Source organism: Ambystoma mexicanum, chromosome 3q (genome assembly GCF_040938575.1).
Source record: "Ambystoma mexicanum isolate Mex_15411 chromosome 3q, UKY_AmexF1_1, whole genome shotgun sequence".
Classification (NCBI taxonomy): Eukaryota; Metazoa; Chordata; class Amphibia; order Caudata; family Ambystomatidae; genus Ambystoma; species Ambystoma mexicanum.
This window is the reverse complement of record NC_090926.1, coordinates 692,203,755-692,226,632: the sequence shown is the minus strand read 5'-3', so window position 1 is coordinate 692,226,632 and position 22,878 is coordinate 692,203,755. Positions and strand designations below refer to the sequence as shown.

Sequence of the window (22,878 nt, the reverse complement as noted above, 5' to 3'; positions counted from 1 at the left end):
CTTGCCCTCCTCCTCGGGGCCCTCCCTACCCTGCACCCCCTCCTCTCGACCCCCTTAATCCTCCTCTATTGCCCCGCCCGCCTCTCAATGGCCACTGCAGTACCTCGTACTGGTTTTCTCCTGACCGTGAGTCCTGGCTTTTACCTGACCAATTTGCCGCCATTTGCGTCTGTGTTCCCATCTGCCCGTCGTCCTCCTCCCACTCCCTTCCTGACAGCTGGTTGCTGCTACTGCACTAACCTTCAATAGTTTGCTTTGTACTAATTTAGCCTCGTCTGCCAACCGCCGCTGAGCTATCTCCTTTACCTTTTCTTTGATCCTTTTACAGTGGTGTACTATTATGCTTTGAATTTCAGGCCCTCCCTTGGCTTCTATCCCAGTTATTTTATCTAGGGCCTTCTGTACTTCCTTTGGGAGCCCTCTTTTTATAATAATTTATATTGCTCTGTCAGTGAAGGATTTGGTCATGTTGAGTTTGCTGAGACGATCCCTTCCCAGCAAATTAATGGGTGACTCTTCATAATACAGCAGGGGGGCCCACACAGTTTTTCCCCCCACCGTTATGTCTAGCTCCTCAGTGTATGGAATCTCGACCACCACCCCAGAGAATCCTTGCGTTTCCAAAGTCCGATTAGAAAGCAGGAGCATGCCTTCCTTGAGACATGATTTTTCCACTCCACCATAAAATGAATTGTGTGTTTCCTATCGCCGCCCCTACCAGTGGTTCCACTGCTGCATTAAGGGTAATCGATAGGACTGGACACGCAAGTGTTCCCTGTGGGCTGTCCTATGCTGAATGCCATGGGAGTTCATCAACATCAAAAACATTTCCTGTTACCATTGCTGTCCCTCTTCATGGTGTAGGTGCTCCATTTGCAGTGGTAGCATATGGAGGCAGTACCCTCATGAAACTGGGGGTGTGGAGATGTGTTTTGTGGGGGCATTTGATGCTCATTCATGTACCTAGGGTCGGGCTGTCTATCTCTTCTATTCCCGCCCATCGGTAATCCGTAGGGGCTCCCTGGGTGTCCATTCTGTTGCTCATTTGGGTATGAATTATTGGGCCTGCTTCGACATACACTCATAAAATGTCCCCACCTCCCACAATTTCAACACTGTCCTTGCCCTCCTCCTCGGGGCCCTCCGTACCCTGCACCCCCTCCTCCAGACCCCCTTAATCCTCCTCTATTGCTCCGCCCGCCTCTCAATGGCCACTGCAGTACCTCGTACTGGTTTTCTCCTGACCATGAGTCCTGGCTTTTACCTGTCCAATTTGCCGCCATTTGCGTCTGTGTTCCCATCTGCCCGTCGTCCTCCTCCCACTCCCTTCCTGACACGCTGGTTGCTGCTACTGCACTAACCTTCAATAGTTTGCTTTGTACTAATTTAGCCTCGTCTGCCAACCGCCGCTGAGCTCCTTTACCTTTTCTTTGATCCTTTTACAGTGGTGTACTATTATGCTTTGAATTTCAGGCCCACCCTTGGCTTCTATCCCAGCTATTTTATCTAGGGCCTTCTGTACCTCCTTTGGGAGCCCTCTTTTTATAATAAAATAAAACAGGGAGGTTGATTGGTCCCATGCCGTGCCCATTTCCGCTCTCCACATGTCCTGCACCCGAAGAATGAAAGACATTGCATCTTCCCCATCTCCCAATGTTCAATGCATAACTGACTGTAAATCTGGAGTGTCTGGAAATGTTTCTCTCAAGGCATCCCACACGCGTGCTCGCACTGTGTTAATTGAGGCCCTATCATGGCTGTCACAATCTAATGTTATTCCGGGAAATCCCGCCTTTGCCCAGACCCTGTTTGCCTGGTCTCCCACTGCAGATACCAGCAGGCTTTTAACATCCCCTACCGTCAAGGGCACTCCTACCGTGTGCTTCTCGAATGCATATATCCACTTACTGGTGCCTCCGGACAGCGGGGGTAGCTGTTTGAGCCAATGGCCTTATCCATTTGGGCCCACAGTATGTAGTTGGGCCTTCCCACCCCCCTGTGTATCAGTGGCAGCTGCAGATTTTTCCTCCCGTTGTTGATAATCACCTTCTTACCTTTCTTCCCTACCACCGCCATGCGCCCTGTTCTGTTCCTTAACCTCCCTCTCCACTCTTCCATGGGGGACAACCCCTCCCCCAAATGAAGCCCCACCTGTGGCAGTTCCTAGCCTCCTTTATTCTTCTTCTTGTTCCTCTATGTCACACCAATATTTTTCCTCCCTGTCTGACGCCACCCCTCCTTCTTCTAACTCGCGTTCACCGTCAGCTGTCTTTATTTCTATGATTTGCGGGAGGGTATCATACATTCGGAATAGTATCTCTCCCTTTTTCCATCCATCTTCCCCCACCCCTACACTCGGTTGCTGCGTCTCATCACGTTGTACCCGGGTGGTTAGTGACCCCCCTTGTTCTCCCATGGCCCTTAGGCGGGACAGCTCAGTTCGAGCCATTGTTAGCCGCAAATCTAGATCTTGTGTAAGCTTCTCAATATCGATTGTAGGGGTACTCACCTGTCTTGTTATTCCTTGACTCTCATACGGGGGTGGAGCTGTGGCAGATGGTTTAAGTATGGATGGCAATGTGGGTTGTGCTACGTATACCGAGTCACTATATCCTTCTGCGGGCACTGGTTTTGACAATAAGGGATATACGCGTGCGACCTCTATCTTATTCTCATTCTGCATAACTGGCCCTTCATTGCCAGTTGTTGTCAGGGAAGATGCATTACACTCGTCACACAGCCGCCACAGGTCCAATATTTCTTTCCTATTTTGCAACTGTTTCCCTTTATATTTAATGAACAGACAGGTGGCAACCATATCTAGCACCACTTTATCGAAAGACCCTCCTTGTGGCCAAACTTGGGGCAATCCTTTTCCCTTCAACTTCGTGACCCACTGGTCATGGTATTTGTTGATTTTCTCTGCATACCCTGGCAGGGTCTTACAAATATGGGCAAGGGGCGTCTCTGCACCCATTGTACCTGACTGCACATGTTACTCAACTGACAACCCTCATGTAGACTGTTATACTTCTTGTATGTTATGCAACTTTCTTCAAAGAAATGAACTGTTCACTCACTTCTCATTAATTCTAAACCGCATCACAACCTCCTTCTATACAATGTCAGACCAATTCATTAATGTTCATTTACAAAAAACAATGGGCCTCATTACACGTTAGGCGGTAGCCATGGTGCTATTAGCACCATGGCCACCCCTTACCGCCTTCTGGGTCCGGGTTGGCGGTATGGGGACTTACCGGGTCATTCCGACCCTTGGGGACCCGGTAAATCCCCATGCCAAATACCATTCCCCATTCCCATTTGAGCCCCCATAGGGCTCAATGGGAATGGGGAAAGAGCTAATAACGGTACCGCAATTTGCGGTACCGTTATTTGCTCTGAAGTCCCTCAGCAGATCCCTTCCTTAACGTGTGGTCTGACCACACGTTAAGGAAGGGACCCGCTGAGGGAGGTCATAGTAGGGCGGTAGGGGATTACCGGCACCGGTGCCCTTACCGGTGCCGGTGATCCCTTACTGCCATCCATGTAATGAGGCCCAATGTTTCCACAAAGAGACCAACACTTAACGAATTTCACATACAACGGAAAAAATAAACAACATAAATTGTACTTCACCTTCCCTAGTGCCCCTTTTATCCCTGCTTAATTGCACCTCCCTTGAACAATCCTCTCCCCTTATTTTACTTCAGTCCACCCAAGAGAGAGAGAGAAAAAGATGGGTAAGACAAAGTTGGAAAAAAGCGTTTCTAAATACTACTCCGGGTCTTCCTTTGAGACACCTACGTTATCTTCTTTTACCTCAATTTTCCCATATCCACATATCCTGTACTATTAGAGATAGCACTACGCGGCGCCACCTTCCACCCCCTAACGGAGATAGGATCCCTTTTAAACTCTTTTTCACCTCATTCTCTTGTCACCGTCCTAATGGCCATATGCGATAGAATGAGAGTAGAATAGAATATAGAAAAGACCGAGATCCTCCCAGGCTTCCCCGTATAATAAAAGTCTCTGTCCTTCTTCAACCCAAATTATGCTGTTTGATCCAAAACCTCCTAATCGTGACTCCCACCCTCCTTTTAATATCACCCGCACTTGATACTCACTTGTCCGTCTTGATCCGAGACCCTCTGGACCCAACCAGTCAGTGTGCCGCTCCTCGCCCAAAGACTATGCCCGGCGAGTGGTACGGTGGATTTTGTAAAGGGGGGTCCCGTACCCTTTCTCCCTATTGCGTGCACATGTCTAGGTGTACCAGTTGCCGTTGGTGGGTAGCTCTTGAGGGAGTGCGCTCTGAGTCATAACAGGGGGGCGTCTCGTGTCAGAAGGGCGGAAAAGAAAGCTATTGCGTCCGGGTCACCAATGAAAGTGAGAGGCCCCCAAAAATGCATCTAATTCACTCAATGGAGTCAATCAAGACACATTGCAGCAAGGAATGAGACCCAGACCAAGTGCTGTTGTTAAGAAAAGGCTTTTATCTAAATTGGGCAAGCAGAATATACTCTGCTCATGCCGAGAGCGCTCTGCAGAAAACATGTTACAAATTACTTTTATACATTGTTCTCTTCATCAAACAGAGGGAAGGCCTAAAGGGCACATGAACAGTTGGGATTGGCCACTAGGGGCGAACACCTATAGGTGCCAAAGGGTTGGAGGCGCTTGGTTGGCTTGAGAACACGTGGTGTGGCGATGACGCCTCTAAGGTCAATCGGTCAGCTGGGCTCATCGAACTGGTATGTGGGATCGGCAGCTTGTGATGTTGTTTCTTTGTTAAATAACCATTTGACATTTTCCCTTGTGGCCACACATTCCCATTCGTTCACTACCATAACCTGCTTGTCCAGCGAGCTCTGAGGCCTGTGGGCTTAGACACTTAGGAAAACGTGTTTCAAGTACAGGTTAATTTATTATTGGGCCTAGGTTAAGATACAGTCATTAAATGCATCGCTTGATCTGTTAAGAGGCAGACTTAACTGTGTGTTGATACCGTTTGACATATACTGGCTGAAGAGGTGAGACTTTTGAGGTTCCTGTGTGGTCTGGACTGTCCATCTGATAAACAACAAAGAGGGCTCTAAATCTAGGACTGGAATCACACATTAAAGAATAGGTCACAAGAGTCACATACCATCTCGGTCATAAGTCTCATTGTGGGGGGTTAGTGGTCGGTTGTTCAAGCACCATTACATTTCTGCTAATCTGCTTTGACACCATTAGGGGTGGAGGAGAATCGAAACACCTTTGCGGTATAGTTCAGCGTTACACAAAGAAACAGGACCTTCAGAGATAGTTTTACCTATAGGCTTTTACACATGGCCTACTACATTACATTCAGGTTATACTTGTTTTAGAATATACTATATTTTCTAGCTGGCTAAATATTCTCATTGTTACAAAACTCATTTAGGAAGGCAGACATATGCTAAGGTTAGGGTCCGTTCTACATTAAACAGTTCATGGTTCAGGTTCTACACATGCAGTCTTCACACATATTGTCATACTACGAACATTCTGGTCAGGACGATTAACTACTGTGTTGGTTTTACATAATATTATGCATGTATTTACATTTAAACTAAAAGATGAGGGAGCTTAGTGCTGGTGTGTACAGTATTAAGCTGGTTATGCATTTCGTTATTGCAATTCATTTCTCTTAGCAACCTCGTTCCATACATTAATATACATCACACTTTCAGGACCGAATTCTAACGTTAGGACTTTTTTTTATGCATATGTCGTACATTACACTAATATCCTTACTATTCCACTACAATCCTTACATTATTTTACATAGAACAAGCAGCTTATTCAAATAGCGTGCAGCTAAACACTTTAGTTTTCTTCTATTAAGGCACGAACAATGGAGTGCACTGAAGGGTCACTTCTGTTTGATCCTGTTTTAAGGAGTATTGGGGATGGTATTCTTTATGGCCAGGGTCTGCTGGGTGGGGGGCAGATTTATAGAGACAGATGACTTCTGCGCTGGCCCCTGCTCAAGGCCGTATCAGGGTCAATGAAGTAAGATGGAAGACAGAAGATACAGTGTTAAGTTTGTTGCATTCTCGCGGCTTGTCTCTCATGAGAACCGAACAACTGCAGAGACGGCATAGGGTGAGGACGTGGGGGGGAGTAGCTTGCTCGCTGTGTGCGCCTGGCTGGAAGAACTGCAGGCCTACGTTTTAATTTCACAACTGTCTTGCCATTACAAAATGGGGTCGGTAGCTTACAAAATGGAGTCTCGTTCAACTCTGGGTTCAGACTCTCTTCACGGAGGCCACAGTTCCTAGGGGTATTCCTGCACGAGTGCTCCGGGGCCGGGTCCCTGAACCCAAAGCAGCCGCAACTGGGCCTACCCAGGAAGTGTAGGAATGGGGAGGTTCAAAGACCCCATCCTTCCACTCAAAGTCAATAACAAGGTCTTCAATTGGAGGAGTTGGATCAATAGAGGCATTTTATTGATTGGAGATGTTTGGGATGATGGAGGAGCAGACCCGTTTGAGAGTCTGGTAGAGAAGTCTGGTATACAAATTAGAGAGTTACAAAGGCATAATTAATTGGTAGGTTTAATCGCTGAAAGAAGACGGATGATGACTGCCCCATTCTCTAAGAAACCAGAGGTTTTCACTGTGTTGACTAGCGGGTCGCAGAAAGTATCAAATATTTTGAAATGTATGCAGCCGGAAACAAAATGGTTAGATTCATGGGAGAGATTACGATTGTCGTGGTTGGAGGAGTTGGGCAGAGAACTATCGCAAGAGGAATGGGATAAGGTATGGAGAGCTCTGATAAAGGCTAAGTCAGATTTACAATTACGCTATACGCACCAAAGAATATTGGCTAGAATCTATTGAACCCTGGTGCGTATGTGTGCCTTGGAAATGATGGATGATAAGTGTTGGGGCTGGGGTTGTGGGAAGGGGAGGGGCAGTTTGCTTCCTATGTTGTGGAACTGTGAAAGGGTAGTGCATTTTTGGAGGGATGTGCTGGACAGAATCGACCACGTTTGGAGAATTGCTTACTCACGTAATCCCCTAGCAGTCATTCTACAACATTTTGGTGTCGGACATAATATTGGCTGGATAACATCATGCTGGATTAACAAAGTCTTATTGGTGGCGAATAAACAGATATTGCAGGTCTTGAAGACAAGGAAGAAACCATCAATAAAGGATTGGCTTTTAGATGTGCAAGTTCTGTCGAGATATGAGAAATCTATACTTTATAAGAGCACAAAGAAGAACTTTATGATGATCTCTGGGGAAGATTCATTTATGGGTGATCCTGGTTTGTACTTTAAAAAATGTGGGTTTACTTCAACTTCTAAAATATGTGTTAGGGTGGCTGTGGGTTGTGAATGTTACGTGTCTGTGTGTTGTATTCCTACTTGTTGTGGTTGTCAGATTCTTACTCATGGTTATGTTTTAGGATAATAGGCATTCAGCTTGTTGCTGATGAGATTATTGTTCCAAGATTATTGTTTATTGTACTCCTTAAATTCGTTTATTTGATGTGATATTGTTTTATACCATTAAGTTCTAAATTGTACCTTTTATTGCATTTGATGTATTCTATTTTTGTTTGTGGATAATTAGAAAAAAAGAGGCTAAAAAATAAATGTACAGGAGTACCTGCAAAATGCAAATGGACTAGATACGTCCCCAGAATTAGAATTTGGAAGACGTGATCCTACTGACTATGCAGAAGGGTCTTAGACATTTAATGTCCAGGGTGGTGGAATACATGGGCTGGAAAAGACCCACACCAATATATGAGCAGGATGATATTACAGACATCCTACATAAAGGACCGCAGGACGATCATATCTTCCTTTTCATGTGGCTCTGCAAAGGCGAGTAAATACAAATTGGTAGACGCCAGAATTAATTCCAGTAGTAAATAAAAAACGAACATCCAAATACAGGGCGTCCAGTAGTGACCCCAGTTATCTGACGAAGCATCCCACTCCTGAAAGTTTGGTGGTGCAGGCTGCCACAGCCACCTCAAAACAAAAGCATACCTGACTATTCCCCCAGACAGAGAAGACCAGCGTTATAATGCTTTGGCCAAGAAAGTTTTCCCTTGCAGGGAGTATGGTCCTAAAGTCAGTGAATGCTACGTGCATGTTGGCCAGGTTCACTTACACTATTTAGGAATGTATAGCAATGGCGGCTGAGAATATCCCTAAAGGGGACGAAAGAGACAGATTTTTAAATCTAGTCGAGGATGGGAAGGACGCGATGTGTGGCTCCCTCCAGACAGGTCTCGACACTGCTGACAGTATCAGCAGGTCAATTGCGCTAGTACAGTAATGTGCACATTTGCCTGGTTAAGAAAGTTTGGTTTTGCTCCAGATGTGCAATCCAGATTTCTTAAGACGCCCTTTGATGGCACACATTTATTTGGTAGCAAGGCTGACAAGAGCCTGGAGAAACTGCACACCTCCGAAGCAGCAGCAAAATTCCTTGGTGCTGCTATTAGACAGCCACAAAACCGCCCCACCGGCACACCTTGGGGGTGTAGGCCCTTTCGCTTTTACTCCTCAGTTGGAAGGGGGAGAGGACTGTCCAATCAAAGAGATCAAAAAAGATACCCTGTGGTGGACAGGGAAGAGGTACTAAGAACGTCCAGGCTGTGGCAACTTTACCATCAGCCACTGCTCTAGCTGCCTAAAAAAACCTCTCTGAGGCAGACTCTCACTGCATCTGAAAGAATGGCGAGGTGTTACTTCAGATGAATAGGCATTGGAAACAGTTGTCCAGGGTTACTTCTAAAAAAGCCTCAGAGTTATCCACCGAGGGATCTGCTCTTTCAATGTTCCAGATCTGCTCCTTCTGCAGGAAATCTTGACTGTGCTAGAGAAAGGTGCTATAGAACCAGGACCTGTAGCAGAGGTAAACAATGGTTGGTACTCCCCGTACTTCCTAATTTCCAAGAAGGACGGAGAATTGACTTAAAAGAATTAAAGAAATTCCTCAGGAAGGACAAGTTCAAGGTAGTTATCATTTCTCAGATTCTTCCGGCCCTCCAGCTTCAGGGCTGCATGGTATGATTGGACCTTCAGGGTGCTTACTTTCATGTGCCAGTCAATCAAAAGCACAGACAGTACCTGAGGTTTGCCGTTTGCGGTTCTCATTATCAGGTTCGAGTTCTGCCATTTGGGCTGACTTCCACCCGAGGGTTTTCACCAAGTTGATGGCGGTGGTGGCCACGAGTCCCATGAGAGGGGGGATTCACGGCTACCCCTATCTCGCGATTGGCTGATCAAGGCCAGTTCCCCCGAACAGGCCCTGGAACATCTCGGCTACACCTGACATTCTCTCCACGGACTGGGGTTCTCTCTCAACTTCATGAAGTCCCACATGATACCATCTCAAAGGCTCCAATTCATTGGAGCAGTCCTAGATGCATCCCTGGAAAAGCCTTGCCACCAGTAGTGAGGGCTCAAGACATTCTGCAGATGTTCACCAAATTCCAAAGTGCCCAGCATCTCCCGGCCTTTGACTTTCTGAGGTTGCTCGGCCTCATGGCATCCTGCATTCTTCTGGTGCCAGAGTCACGCCTGAGAATAAGATCTCTCCAGTGGGCTGTCAGGTCTCAATGGTCTCAATTCTCAGGCAGAATGTCAGATCTCCTTCAGGTTCCAAGCAGGGCCAAACAGGATATCCTGTGGTGGGCCTGCAAGGACAACATTCTGAAGGGAGAACCTTTTTGGTGGCCATGGCCGGAGATAAAGATAGTAACAGACGCCTCACTCACAGAGTGGGGAGCACATACCATCGATCTGACAATCAGTGGTCGTTGGTCTCCATCGGAGTCCAAATTACAGATCAACCTTTTGGAGCTGAGGGCAATCAGACTAGCGCTGAAGGCCTTTCTACCCTCTGTGCGTGGAAATAATGTCCTGATAATGACAGAAAACACAGTGGCCATGTACTGCTTCAACAAGAGAGTAGGTGTAGGGTCACTACCACTGTACAGAGAAGCAATGTAGCTCTGGTACTAGGCAATACAAGAAGGAATCTCCCTAGCCGCAGTTTACCTAGCCCGAGTGGAGAATACGGCGGCGGATGCTCTGAGCAGGCAGAGCACAGTTTCCCACGAGTGGGAACTATCTCAGGAAGTCCTTCAAGAGATCTTCACCCTTTGGGGAACCCCTCAAGTGGATCTGTTTGTGACTGATGTCAACCGGAAGTGCGAGCGGTACTGCTCAAGGAAATTTCCCCTAAGAGGTGCTCTAGGGGATGCGTTCATAGTGGACTGGGAATGTTCCACTCCTGCATGCATTTCCTCCAGTCCCCGTCATTCCTCAAGTCATCAGGAGGTTGAGGAGGTTCAGAAGATCCATGATCCCAATTGCTCCGGATTGGGCCAGGAGGACATGGTACCCAGACCTTCTAGACATGTCCATCTGCCCTCCAATAGGTCTTCCACAACGAGAGGGCTCTCTCTCTCTCTCTCTTTCTCTCTCTCTCCCTGTCTCTCTGTCTCTCTTTCTTTTTCTCTCTTTCTCTCTTTCTCTTTCTCTCTCTTTCTCTCTCTTTCTCTCTCTCTTCTCCCCCTTCTGTTAAGAAATGCGTCTCGTGGGCGCTGAGTACCTGAACTTCCAGTTGATGGTCGTGGTGAAGTAGCCAGGCTGTCCGATTGATGGTTGCCGACTGTGTAACGCGAGGAACCAGCGCAACACCCACCCTGAATTCAGAACAAGGTCAGTGGTGAACCAGCTCCCAACGCCACGGATGCGCACTTCCCTGATTTGCGTGACTTCGGGACAGTGCAAGCACTGACAGGGAAGGCGGGTATTGACTGGATGGAAAATCCACAGCAAGGCTCCAGAAGTATAGGTAGACTGAAGAAGAGAACTGAAGTTGGCAGGTACTGAGGATGGATTAGTAGGCAGAGAACTCCAGGGAAGGCAGGAGGCAAGGCACAGAACCAACAGGCAAGGAGGCAGGGGAAACTAGGAACCCTGGGGCAGAACAAGGAGATGAGTAAGAAGGCAGGAAGGGAGTGGGAAAAAGGAGGCCCAGGGAATCTACTATCAAGAAAGGAATGAGGCAAGAAACTCCCAGAGGCAGACAAGGAAAGGAACACCAGCAGGGAAGGACAAGGAACAAGAGGCTGACCAGGCTGACAAGGTGCTACTAAAGAGTAACACAGGCGAGGACGCGATCAGGAAACAAACCGCGTTGAGACGCGGTTTGTTCAAACAAACGGGCCCTTAATATAGGGCAGGCAGCACCCGGGAGGCTTGGAACTTAATCCTTGCTGTCCCCGGGTGCTGACACGCCCAAAACGAGGCTTGGGAAGCAAACTTGCAACTTCCCAAGCGCTCTGTGGACGGCGCATGCGCGGAGGGCGAAACACGGCCTTCCGCGCCTGCGCGAACCATGCGAACGGGAAAACCTGGAAGCGGCATGAGCCGCAGATGGCCGAGATCCCCCCAACCTGTATCGGGGGTAGATGCGCCAGGACGGGAAGCGCCGGGACCTGCAGATGCGCCCCGCACCCCAGGTAAGTGGCATGACACCTTCCCCCTACACGGGCCACAAGTTGGGTATGGCAATTTCGAAACAAACTTCCTCAAGATGGATCATTTTAGGAATATTAGAAAGCTACAGATTAGTGGGAAAGGATCCTCCCGAGAGTCTTGGAGCTCTTTCGACCAGGGGCATGGCTACCTCCTCTGCATTACAGAGGGGTGTCCCGATTAAAGATATTTGTGCGGCTGCCACATGGTCATCTGTTCACACTTTTACCAAACACTATAATCTGGACTCTTCCTCAAGCCGTGAAGGTTTTTTTTTTAAAGGCATTGCTACATTCTGTGCACAAAAACTATAAAGTAACTCCTAAATTATCATGAGTCTGAACATTCTGACTCCCTCCTCCATGTATACATACACTTCTTTGAGAGTTTATCATAAGATGAGGATCCCTCATTGCCCCTCCCAACCTGCCCACAGTAGAATTTTCATGTGATTACAGCCTCCACTCTTTCAGGAGGAGTAACGGTCGGGTGTAGGATGTCCATCAACATCACTGAAGCATACCGTCGCTGCGTGCGCTTTATACCATCGATGATGTCGACATTGAGACAGAGGCCTACGAGGGACTTCGAATTGACAGGCATCGACGAGCAGCGCCCTCTGCGGGAAAACGTTTCCGAAGCAGCTGAAGCTGGATATGGAAATATCATAAGATGAGGAATACGTGGAAGGAACATTCAGTTGAAAGAATGTTCCCATGGGTAAGTTACTTGTTATTATCTGGCTTGCGCCAACGGCGCTTTCTTATTTGCTCTTTGTTTTACTTTTACTATGGAGTTTACTTTCCTCGATATCTCTTTTAAGGCATCTGTTTACATTTTGCAGCACACAGCCCCTTATGAGCAGTGTTGCTGGGAACCCTTTGGGTTCTTCTTTGAGATTCTTTATGTATCCTTTCTAACTGCAGTTTTTAAGGCTAGAGGGATACTTTGTATACTCTGAGAGATTAGCACACCCCACCTTATGTGGAGTGTGAAGGGGATACCTAGTATCCCCTTCCCTCTTCCCTCTGCTCCTGTGACTTTTTACATAGACAACCCTATAGTTATGGCTGGTGTCAGCAAACGTGTTCTACCAACTATTGTGATGTTTTGTTACCGCAGACAGTATTCACAGTCCCAGTTGTGCACAAAAGGTCACCTATGTGCTAACATGGTGGCTCCTTTCTTCTCGCCATTTCTATTGTGGTTGTTCTTTGTTAGCCCTTCTACCATTCTGGGAGGGGGAGGTCTGTGTGTGTGTTTTATCTTTAGCGCGAACCCTTGGGTGTCCCTGCCTAGGCTCCAGTGTGTCTGGGCAGGCAGGAAGTGGGGGAGGATTTTTTACTCCCCTGCCCTGTGTCTGGCTGAGTTCCTGACTTAAACCAGTGCCCACTGGGGGTCTGGCTCTCCTGATTGGACAGCCACCCGCCCAGTTCTGTAAACTGCTGAGAGAGATTGCAGAGGAGGTTGTGTGCTGAAACTGAATAAACGCGGAGGTTCCTGAGGTGGAAGGCAAGTCGACCACTGGTACTTGAAGTAACCGAAGAAGACGACCAGAGACGCCTACAGACCTTTTGCAACACTGTGAAGCGACTGCTGCTGTCCTGGTCCTGTTTTCTATGCGACGGGAGCTCCGGAGACGATGACTGAGGGAGTGGGGGGCCACTCCCAATGAGATCCTGTTTGACCATACCCCTATGGAGGGTCTTGCGTAGCGGGCTCCCTCCCTAGTCTCAATGGGGCTGGCTCCCCTTGGGAAGAAGGGACAAATACCTTGAATTCGTCACACCATGCAAATGGCAGCAGTGCACAACAAAAACCCTAATAACCTATCACTAATTTAACACATTTCAAATCAGATGTTGCAGGCATCCAAGCCTTGCTGGTGAGTAGTTACTGTCTAAGTCAAGATGCAACTCTTATTTTTTGCTTCCGTTATTCTCTTTAGATCGTAGCTTTTTCTCAGTCAAGTCCATTTCTATTGTTTCAAAGTCATGGGCAGTGTGTTTATCTTAGCCCTGCAGCCCTACGTTGTTCTCTATGGGAAAATCTTTGGGAACTTGCGTGGACAGTAACATTTTACCTTCATCACCATTTGGGTCCTTGAATTTTCAGGACTGTTTTCTATTTCTTGATTGTACCAGTGATTTTATATTCATTTCTGAATAATAAATCACTGCAGCTCACTCGTTGCTGTTGAGTAATTAAATATAACAATTGTATCACTTGGTTTTTATGTGTTTGAATACACCTGAATAATTGTTGGTCCTGTGCTGTCCCCTTGATTGTAATAGCTTTACGGACTATGGTCTATCCATGTGTTTTAACCCCTTTTCCTTCTTATCTACCAGTTATGTGGTAATAATGCCTTGGGAATTTGCATTCTGTCCCCCAAGTGTGACATTGGAATAGAACACTGTTAACCTATTTTTGGTTATAATGCCTTGACTGTGTATGTATCATACCTGTGTCTAGTAATATCTTTTCTCTCCCTCCTTTAGCATTATAAGGTTTAGGGAATTTGTCCATCAGTTAATCATCCTGATACTGGCTTTAGATGTAAGAAGGGTCTTGTTGAAGACCCTTTACTGTTTGTATAATATATTGCCGTTTGTATAGTATATTGCCTATTTCTTGTATATTGCATAGTGCTTCTTTGAACTTCATATTGCTTATGTGCAATACTTTATTCAAGAGTGTTTACGTTTTAGGCGCACGTGTGTAGTGCCTTCTCTTGTGTAACCTGTTGGACCTAACTGCACATAGGTGCCAACCCATCTCCTCCCAAGAGTGTAGCTTGACAGCCAACTCTGCTACATTAAACACTGAGAGAGTTTTGGTCTACTCTGGTGAACACTGTGCCCCCTCCCAACCCCCACATCCCTCGGGTAGATCACTTCACACCACTCAGCAGAGGTCTGTGGGAAAATAACCCGGATCCACAGGCTTTTGACACCAAATTATCTTGGCATGCTAGCATCCGACTGCAAATAAAAAACTGCTTCTAACTCCCAACAATGTCTGCAAAACTGAAAAGAATGGAGAGCACTTTAACTGCAGCTGCTTCCTGATATTTAGATAACCTCTATGCCTCTATCACCCTCTGTCTGACAGAGTGGTCACAGTGCTGCAGAACTAGGGCGCAAAATATATACCTTTGTATTCCAAGGGCTTGTGTTAAACAAGTACTGAAAATGATAGGCTAAGCTGGCAGGATACTAATAATCAACATCGATAAAGTGATCAGATGGTGGCTCCAGATTTCTGGGTATAAATTGAGGATAGGCCCAGTGTCTCTCAAAAACAAGGTTGAGAGAATCAGGGGTATAACCTCTTATTCCAAAGGGGTTAATTATGATAATGTTCAGTGTGCCCAAGTCACTAGTGCAAAGCAGGGTGTCGCAAAGTTCCTCTGAGTCCCACAGAAGATAAAGTGTAAATTAAAACGATTCCCTCCCAAATGATGATGATGTCGCTCCTCTGAATTAACAAGCAGATAAAGTTGCTTTGTTCTTTGTTCCTCTTCTCGGGTTGCTAACTCTCCCCAACCACAGAACCACGTCTGTCGAAACAGAAAGATATTTTGGGGGTTTACTGATCACTTCCTCCTGGGGATTTTCTTTGGGGTTCTCTTCTTGCAGGCCACCAAGGATTTCCTGCCAGGGGTCAGATCCAGGTTGGCGCTTTTGAGTTCACCTGGTGTGCCATGATGGGTTTGATAAGAAGCGTGGCCGTATACTTCCCCCTCCACCCACTTCTCTTCTCAGCGCTGTTGCTCTTTTCTCATCTGACTTAGCCTGTCCTGCCTGCTCCCTGGGATATTAGCGCTGTCGCATTCCTCCTCCTTCTGCTACAATCTCTCCTGGATCAACATGGTCCTCTGAAACCTCCCTAGTCTCTCTTGGTAACGGGGGGTCCTTCCTTTAATTACCTGATTCTCTGTAGTCAGTCACTCTTTTCTCCTGTCTCCAGATGGTATCCCTTTGCCTTATCATGCCAACAACGCCCTCTCTTCTGGTGGTATGATCTAATTTCAAGTCTTCTCCTCTCCCTGCTCCACAACAGTTCTCTCGTTCATCACCTTGACCCTCCACCTTGAAACAAATCCTCAACTAGGTCTCCTTCTTCTCTCACCCCTTTGAGACAACTTCTCCCTCTTTTCTGTCTTGCCCTTCTCTTTCCTCTATATAACAATATCTCCTTCTGCCTCTCTAGTCTAATATCTTATTTTTTTCCTTAACAAAACAATCTCTCCTTTTGTCGCCCCCAAGATATCGCTTTCTTGAACTTCAATCCCAATATCTCAACGTTTCTCCCTCTTTGCCACACACGAGCGTCTCCTTCTTTCAGGTCCCCACGTTGAGTTCTCCTACTCAAGGTGGGTGTCCAGGACCAGGCTTTCCCAGTGCCTGTTGCTGCCCTATTGCTAGCTGTCCATGGGAAACACACTGACTCACTGGGTTGCTTGTCTTTTTCAAATTCTGGCCTCTCCTCCGCTTTGGTTGTCCTTAAGGATATGGCTTGCACCTGTGTAATGTGGCTTGGCCTGGCCTGACTTGTGAGTGGGCCATGGGCTTAAAATCATGTGGGTGGTGAGTGACATGTGCTGAGATTTGATCAGGGTCTACTGCCATTTTGGATTTCACAGTGGAGTCTGAACATGTCAGTGAATTCTTCCCTCTATCAAGGATCCCTGCTGGAATATTCTGCTGTGAACTATACCTCTTTCATTCCCCAGTGTGTAATTCAGAATTTAACTTGGTACGCAAGGGAAACTGTTTGTTTTTAACTAAACATGTTCATGTTGTGGAAATAGCAGCATTGTAATCCCTGTAATGCTAGCAGAAGTGGGGGAACAATGGTGAACGTGCATAGGATTTTTCCCCATGTAATGTTTCCCAAGAGTTTCTTTGTATTTTCAGCAGTCCCGTGAACCTTGCAAGACCCAGGAACCTGTCTCTGTTGTCTTTTTGGTCTCTCCAGCAGTAGCGCTGAATAAATGAATGTGCTTGACTACTTGCCGGTGAGATCAAACGTCTATGTGCCTTATTACCAGTTTGGTGGTAATTCACTGTACAAATGTCAAATTGCCACCCAATTGCTATTACTGCCACTTGTTCCTGTGGTTTTACCATAGCATTACAAGTGGTGGTAAAACTCCGGGGGAAAATTCAGTCGCCCTTCTTATTAAGGGACTTGACTTCTGCCCTGGGCTTTCCCAGTTTCTACGGTTCTTGTGGTCCCATGGGAGGTATGCTGGGGGTCTAGGAAGGCTGACTTTGAATGTCTCCTGCTTGTATGTAGGGGCTCTTGTCACACCTTCCATAGCATACCTTTTTTGAGATTATAGAGATAGGAGGGAATCCAAAGGTGCAGGAGGCTAGAATGGTGAAATTAGAGGCCCAAATGGCAGCCCTCCCTGGGGGTCCAGACAGTTGGCTATGATCAAGAGGTTAAAGGCAGCTGCAAGGCATACAGTTAAGTGAGTCTGGAAACAAACTGAATATGGCCATTGAATGAAAGCTGAAACAAAACAATTTCAGAATTAAGAGAACTGGAAAAGATTGACACAACCTTTAATATGGACTTGAAACTCATGGTAACTCAGCTGTTGTTAGGATCCATCTCCAGCCTGGGTTGCTGCCCCACTCCAGCAGGATGATATTACATCAGTATATTGGGAGGGGGAGCAGAGAAGGGGGAGGAAGAGTCCTTAACTAGGCAATGAATGTAAAGAGGTCCCTGAAAGGGTCAAAAGGTTCACATAATTCATGATTTGCCCCAGGAAGCGATAGATGAATGTTAAACCTGTGAGGCAAGAAAACTAGCATGAGATATCCACCTTAAACAACTTTCCATAACCATGCTTGACTGAAAGTACACTTTACAAAGAGTGTTAAGCCGGTAGGAACCTTGTCACAGGTGCTACAGCGGCTCAACAGACTCAACGAGCAAAACATGTGAAAATAAACCCATCAAAATAATGACATCGGGCCAAGTCATGGCACCAGATGCTTCTTGTTATCATCTTGTCTGCATTATTTAATGCTGAGCATTTTGTTTGGTCTGTGGTGTTCTGCCTTACTTAGGTCATGTGGAGATTGCTATTAACAGGTTCTCTTTCATACCCATGTTTGGCTGGGTTTGGTGTACAGATTGTTTGGTCACTGCACCAGTTCTCATGAGGCACTAGATGTTGGAAGGTGTAAGGGGACTTTGAGGGATCCTCCATTCACCTCCTCCCCGGAATATATCACCAAGCTTGTGGGCATCCCCAGCTCAGAGTCCCTCTCACACCTACAGGCAGATTATGCAGTGTGACTTTCTCAGTCATATCATATTGTGTTTTGCATTATATGGATTTCTCATTTTCATTTTCAACCATTTGTCCTGCTAATTTATTCAGTTTAGTCAGGTGTTTCTCTACAGAACCAGTGATAGAGATAGAAATGGTACTTACTTGCACATATATGTTCAACGGTTTATGATTATAAAATAGATATCCATGATGGTAAAGTAGAATTACAATGGAGTACTTTGCTCTTCTCCAGTAACACTATCTACCATGTTTATAGATTTGCAATGGTGGATCGAAGGCATGAATTCAATAATGTACCACCCCAACAAACTACATTGGTGCACAGGCCTGTTAAAATAGCTTTCTGATTTCCTTACAAGCAAGCTCTTCATTGTGTCAATCAATCTTCAAAGCTGTTTGTATTTTGGCAGGTATATTATCTTGGCGAGGGGAAAGAATCCCAGCATTGCCTTCTTGAAGCAGAGTGTACGGTAGAACGGCTGTTCCTAGACCACGTGAAGGCTGTGGCAGGTCACTTGGCTTCCTCCTTCCCATCGGTGACACCCATCATATGGGATGACATGCTTCGGAATACCAGTGAAGAGACCCTGGCAGGTATTTTCTTTTTTTAAATTTGTTTTTGAAGAGTCACATTTCCAGTATAGAGACTTGTTTTATTATTGGTATTTCAGATGGATGCACATTCCTTCATCAAGCTTGAGAGCTTTCAGATCTGTTTGCAACCTTATATTTTGGCTTAATTGAAAGGGTTGGGATAATGATGCAGATGAAGAGTAGGTATAATATGAGGGGTGTGAGAAACGAGGGGTGTGAGAAACCGGAGGATGTTTTCAATCCTACTCTGCTTGGATCCTCTACACAGGTAGCCAGGGAAAGCTCATTGCTTTTGGATCCTGACCCTAGTGGTGGAGAAGCGAGGGAAGATCACCTGGGTGGAGGGTCCTTGAGGATTGGGAGTTAGATGCCCTTAGGCCAGACATGGTATCTCCCTTTTTCTAGTGACAGTCAACCTAACCCTAGCCCAACTTTCTTAGGCTGTTACAAGCCAGTTCCCCTCCTTATTCCACACACACCACCTGACAGTACTGAGACGAAGAAGATGCAACTAAGAGTGATGAAGATTACCCCTCTTCACCACTTATGTACTGAGACGAGGAAGCTACATCCTGAACAAGGGGGAAGGGTGGGCATGTCTGCCTAACTATGGTCAGGCAGAACCAATTGACCAGGCACACCAGCAACCTGTTAGAAGGCTTCAGGTATATAAAATGAGAGATCCTGAGGAGGAGAGAGATCCCGCAAAAGAACCTGCAAGAGATCCCACACAAGAGCCTGCAATGAGAACTGTGAAAAAGAAGCAGGGAGGCCGGTGTGGAGAAGGCCAGCAGGGGACCCGCTCTTCATGCGAGCAGTGTGGTGAGACTGTACGCAAATCTGGGCTGCAAGCAGACCCGGACCACAGAGGTAGCCACCTGCGTCCGCGAGAAGGCCGAAGGGTGAGCAGGGTTTGCATTGGCAGTGTTCCCTGCCTCCGAAGCGGAGCAGAGATAGCAGCAGATGCCACCGGGAAAAGAGGCAGACCACTGGTGATTGTCAGAGGGACACACAGACACCGGGGAGCACTGAAACGGACCACAGGCAAGTGCCAGTCCATATACTGAATACCGAACTATATGAAAATGTTAACATTGCAAGGACCGTACTATATAAAAACTTAACATTGCAAGGAAACCCAGGTATATTGAATACCGACATATTTGAAACTTTTACACCGATATCAATCCAAGGCCTATTGAACATCACATTATAGAGAAACTTCCCACTGAAGTAACTGAGCACTATGAATTGTGAACTTTAACTTTGAGACAGTGCAAGTGTGCAGTAAAACCTGAATTTATTCAAGCAACATAGGAACGTTTTTGAACTCTGAACTGAAACCCAAATCATAGAAAACCTATGTTGCACAACACGTTACATCTAACCTTACAGTTGACTACATTAAAGACTAAAGAAAATGTGAATAATGAACTTTAATGAGTGAATGCAGTGTGGCACGACAGCATGCTTCACATCCTCTTTCATTAACGGTGGCACCAAGTTGTTTCTTTAACGTCTATCACACAGGCACTATCCTGGTCGAGGGTCCAAAACCCAACCTCCTTCTCTTTGACCGGATTCTGCCTTCTCTCATTAACTTCCTCCCTTTGCCTGTATCTCCCCCTACTACTCTCTCTCCCTCCTCTGACTGGTGTACCATGCCCCTTTAACCCACCTCAGAAAACCTTCAAAGGCAGAGACTTCCTCCATCTGGTGACTCTTAACACCCTCTCAGTCAACAAACACTCCTCTGACATCTGCCTTCTTCTTGAAGACATTGACCTCGACATTCTCGCTCTTACTGAGACATGGTTCAATGCCAGCTCAGTCACTACTTTTGACTCCATCCTCCCTGACGGCTTCAAGATCATCTCCAAGCCTCGACCTCACAGCACTGGCGGGGGGTTGCCTTAATCTTCCCTGCATGGGTTCCTGCTTCGATCCCACCCACCTCTACTCTTCGTTTGAATGCCTGGTTTGCAAGTTGGTCATCTCTCCCAACTCCACCCTGGCCATAGCCACCATTTACCGGCCTACAGGCACCACCACCCTGTTCCTCTCTGAATGGGCTGATTTCTGTTCTTCCTTACTTTCATCCACCGCCCACCTCCTCCTCCTGAGTGATTTCAACATCCAATTGAACTCCCCTGCATCCACTCTCTTCACTGACCTCTCTTTTCCTCTCCATTCTCCCTTCTGCGCCAACCCATTCAGCTGGAAACACTCTGGACACCCTCACACACTCTGACCTTTCACCCCCCCCCTCACTAGTCACCCCTCCCTCCTGGTCAGACCATTCTGTCCTCTGTATTCTGATTGCCCCCCAAATAGCACCCCCAACCTCGTTCACTAACATCCGCCCAATTAAACAAGTGTCAGCTGCTGCCTTCGCTTCCACCTTCATCCCCCCTCAGCCCTTCTCAGCCAATCAGATTCTACCCCGGACTCTGACACTGCGCTCCGCAATCTCCACCTTTCCATCACCAATACGCTTGACAGTCTTGCCCCAGTCATGAGGATCCGCCTGAAACCTGCCTCTAAGCGCAAAACCTGGTACGACTCCGAACTTGCTGCCCTGAAACAAAAGTGCAGGGTGGCAGAACGGAAGTGGCAAACCTCATGCTCATCCTCTGACAAACTGGCCTGCCATCTGCTCCAAAGGCAATATAGACTCTCCATCCGTGCCATAAAAAGAGCCCACATACAAACACAGGTTTCCAGTGCATCCAACAACACGGCTGAACTTTACAAGACTGCAGGGAACTAGCCAGCCCTTTTGCAGTCTTCTCCCCTTCTCCTTCCCAGGCCCTCTGCAACGCACTGGCCACACACTTCAACACCAACACTCAGGACATCCTGAAAACCCTGGCTACCCACCCTCCCAGCACATCCCACACGCCCACGCCGTCCAACCTCCCAGCCCATCCCACACCCCCTTGCCTCCCTTAGCCCCTCACCCTCCTTCTCCTCCTCCTCTCTCCCCTGTCACACCTGAAGAAGTTATGATATGATATGATATGATATGATATGGCATTTGTAACGCGCCTATACACAAGTGTTTCAAGGTGCGACGAGGCAGGGAGGGGGGAACAGGGGGAGGACAGACAACGATCCTACTAGGCCAGGTGTCATTCAGACCGCGCAAGTGCAGGGGTAGGGGGAAGGGAAAAGTGCAGTACAAGGTAAGTAGAATAGAAATAAATAGATAAATAAATAAATATGGCCAGCTGGTGGCAAGTGCAAGGTAAGGTAAGGGGGGGCTGTAGGGATACAGAGACAGTCCCGCAGTGCAGGGGTTTCCAGGGAGGCAGTGCAAGTGGAGAGTGGCTGGGCCCAGGACCGAGGTCGGTGAGAGTGGCCAAGTTTCAGATTCAGTGCAGAATTTAGTGAAGAATTAGCAGGGGAGAGGGAGAGAGAAAGCAGAAGCAAAGAGGAAGGTTTTGAGGTGCTTCCGGAACCGGAGATGGTTCTCCTCAAGTTTCAGGGAGGCAGGAAGGCTGTTCCAGAGGGAGGCTCCTGCCGCGGAGAGAGATCTACCCCCAGCTCGTTGCTTCGAGAAGCGGCTGACCCTGAGGGAGTTGGAGACGGATGAGCGAAGGGCTCGGGAAGGAAGATATTTAGGAAGAGAGAGTTGCAGGTATTTAGGCCCCAGGCCCCAGAAGTCCTTGTGGACAATGCAGAGGGTTTTGAACTTAATCCTCGCAGCCACTGGGAGCCAGTGTAGAGATTTCAGTCCTGGAGAGATACGGTCCCTGGGCTTGAGGCCAAGGACAAGTCTCGCAGTTCTGTTCTGGATGAGTTGCAGAGGGCGGAGAGTGGAGGCAGGCAGATTAAGATAGAGACTGTTACAGTAGTCCAGCTTCGAGAGAACCAGGGCTCGGGAGACAGTGAGCTTCTGGGGGAAGGAGAGGAAGGGAAGAATACCTCTAAGGAGGTGCAGCTGGTAGTGTGACTTCTTCGAGACGTCAGATATATGAGGAGAGAAGGAGAGTGTGTAGTCAAAGATGACCCCGAGGTTTTTTGCCTTGCAGGTAGGAGCAGGAAGAGGCCCAAGAGAGGCTGGCCAGAGAGCTGCAGGGAAGGAGGGAGTGGGTGTGCCGATGAGTAGAATCTCAGTCTTACTAGCATTAAGGCGGAGGTCGTTGGCAGCACACCATTCCTGGATAGCAGACAGACAGTCAGAGATGAGGAGAGGAGGAGGGCGAGGGTAGCCTGAAAATGAGCTGGGTATCGTCCGCATAGCACTGAAAGTTGGGGCAGAGGGCGGCGATGCGGTGGGCAAGAAGTGCCAGATACTGGTTGAAAAGCCAGGGAGAGAGATTAGATCCCTGGGGAACACCACAGGTGGAGAAAAAGATGTCAGAGAGGAAGGACCCAAGTTGGACCTGGGAGGGTCGATTGGAAAGGAAAG

At 47.3% G+C, this 22,878-nt stretch overlaps 1 protein-coding gene across 3 annotated transcripts in view; it reads left to right on the top strand.

Moving 5' to 3' along the window:
- Nucleotides 1-22,878, top strand: part of HEXD (hexosaminidase D) — a 750,596-nt gene that overhangs the window by 336,102 nt on the left and 391,616 nt on the right. For all 3 annotated transcript variants that reach the window (XM_069654607.1, XM_069654608.1, XM_069654605.1), the window contains exon 7: nt 18,281-18,464. In XM_069654607.1, the coding sequence (XP_069510708.1) occupies nt 18,281-18,464 (184 nt within the window). The remainder of the gene's footprint in view (nt 1-18,280; nt 18,465-22,878) is intronic.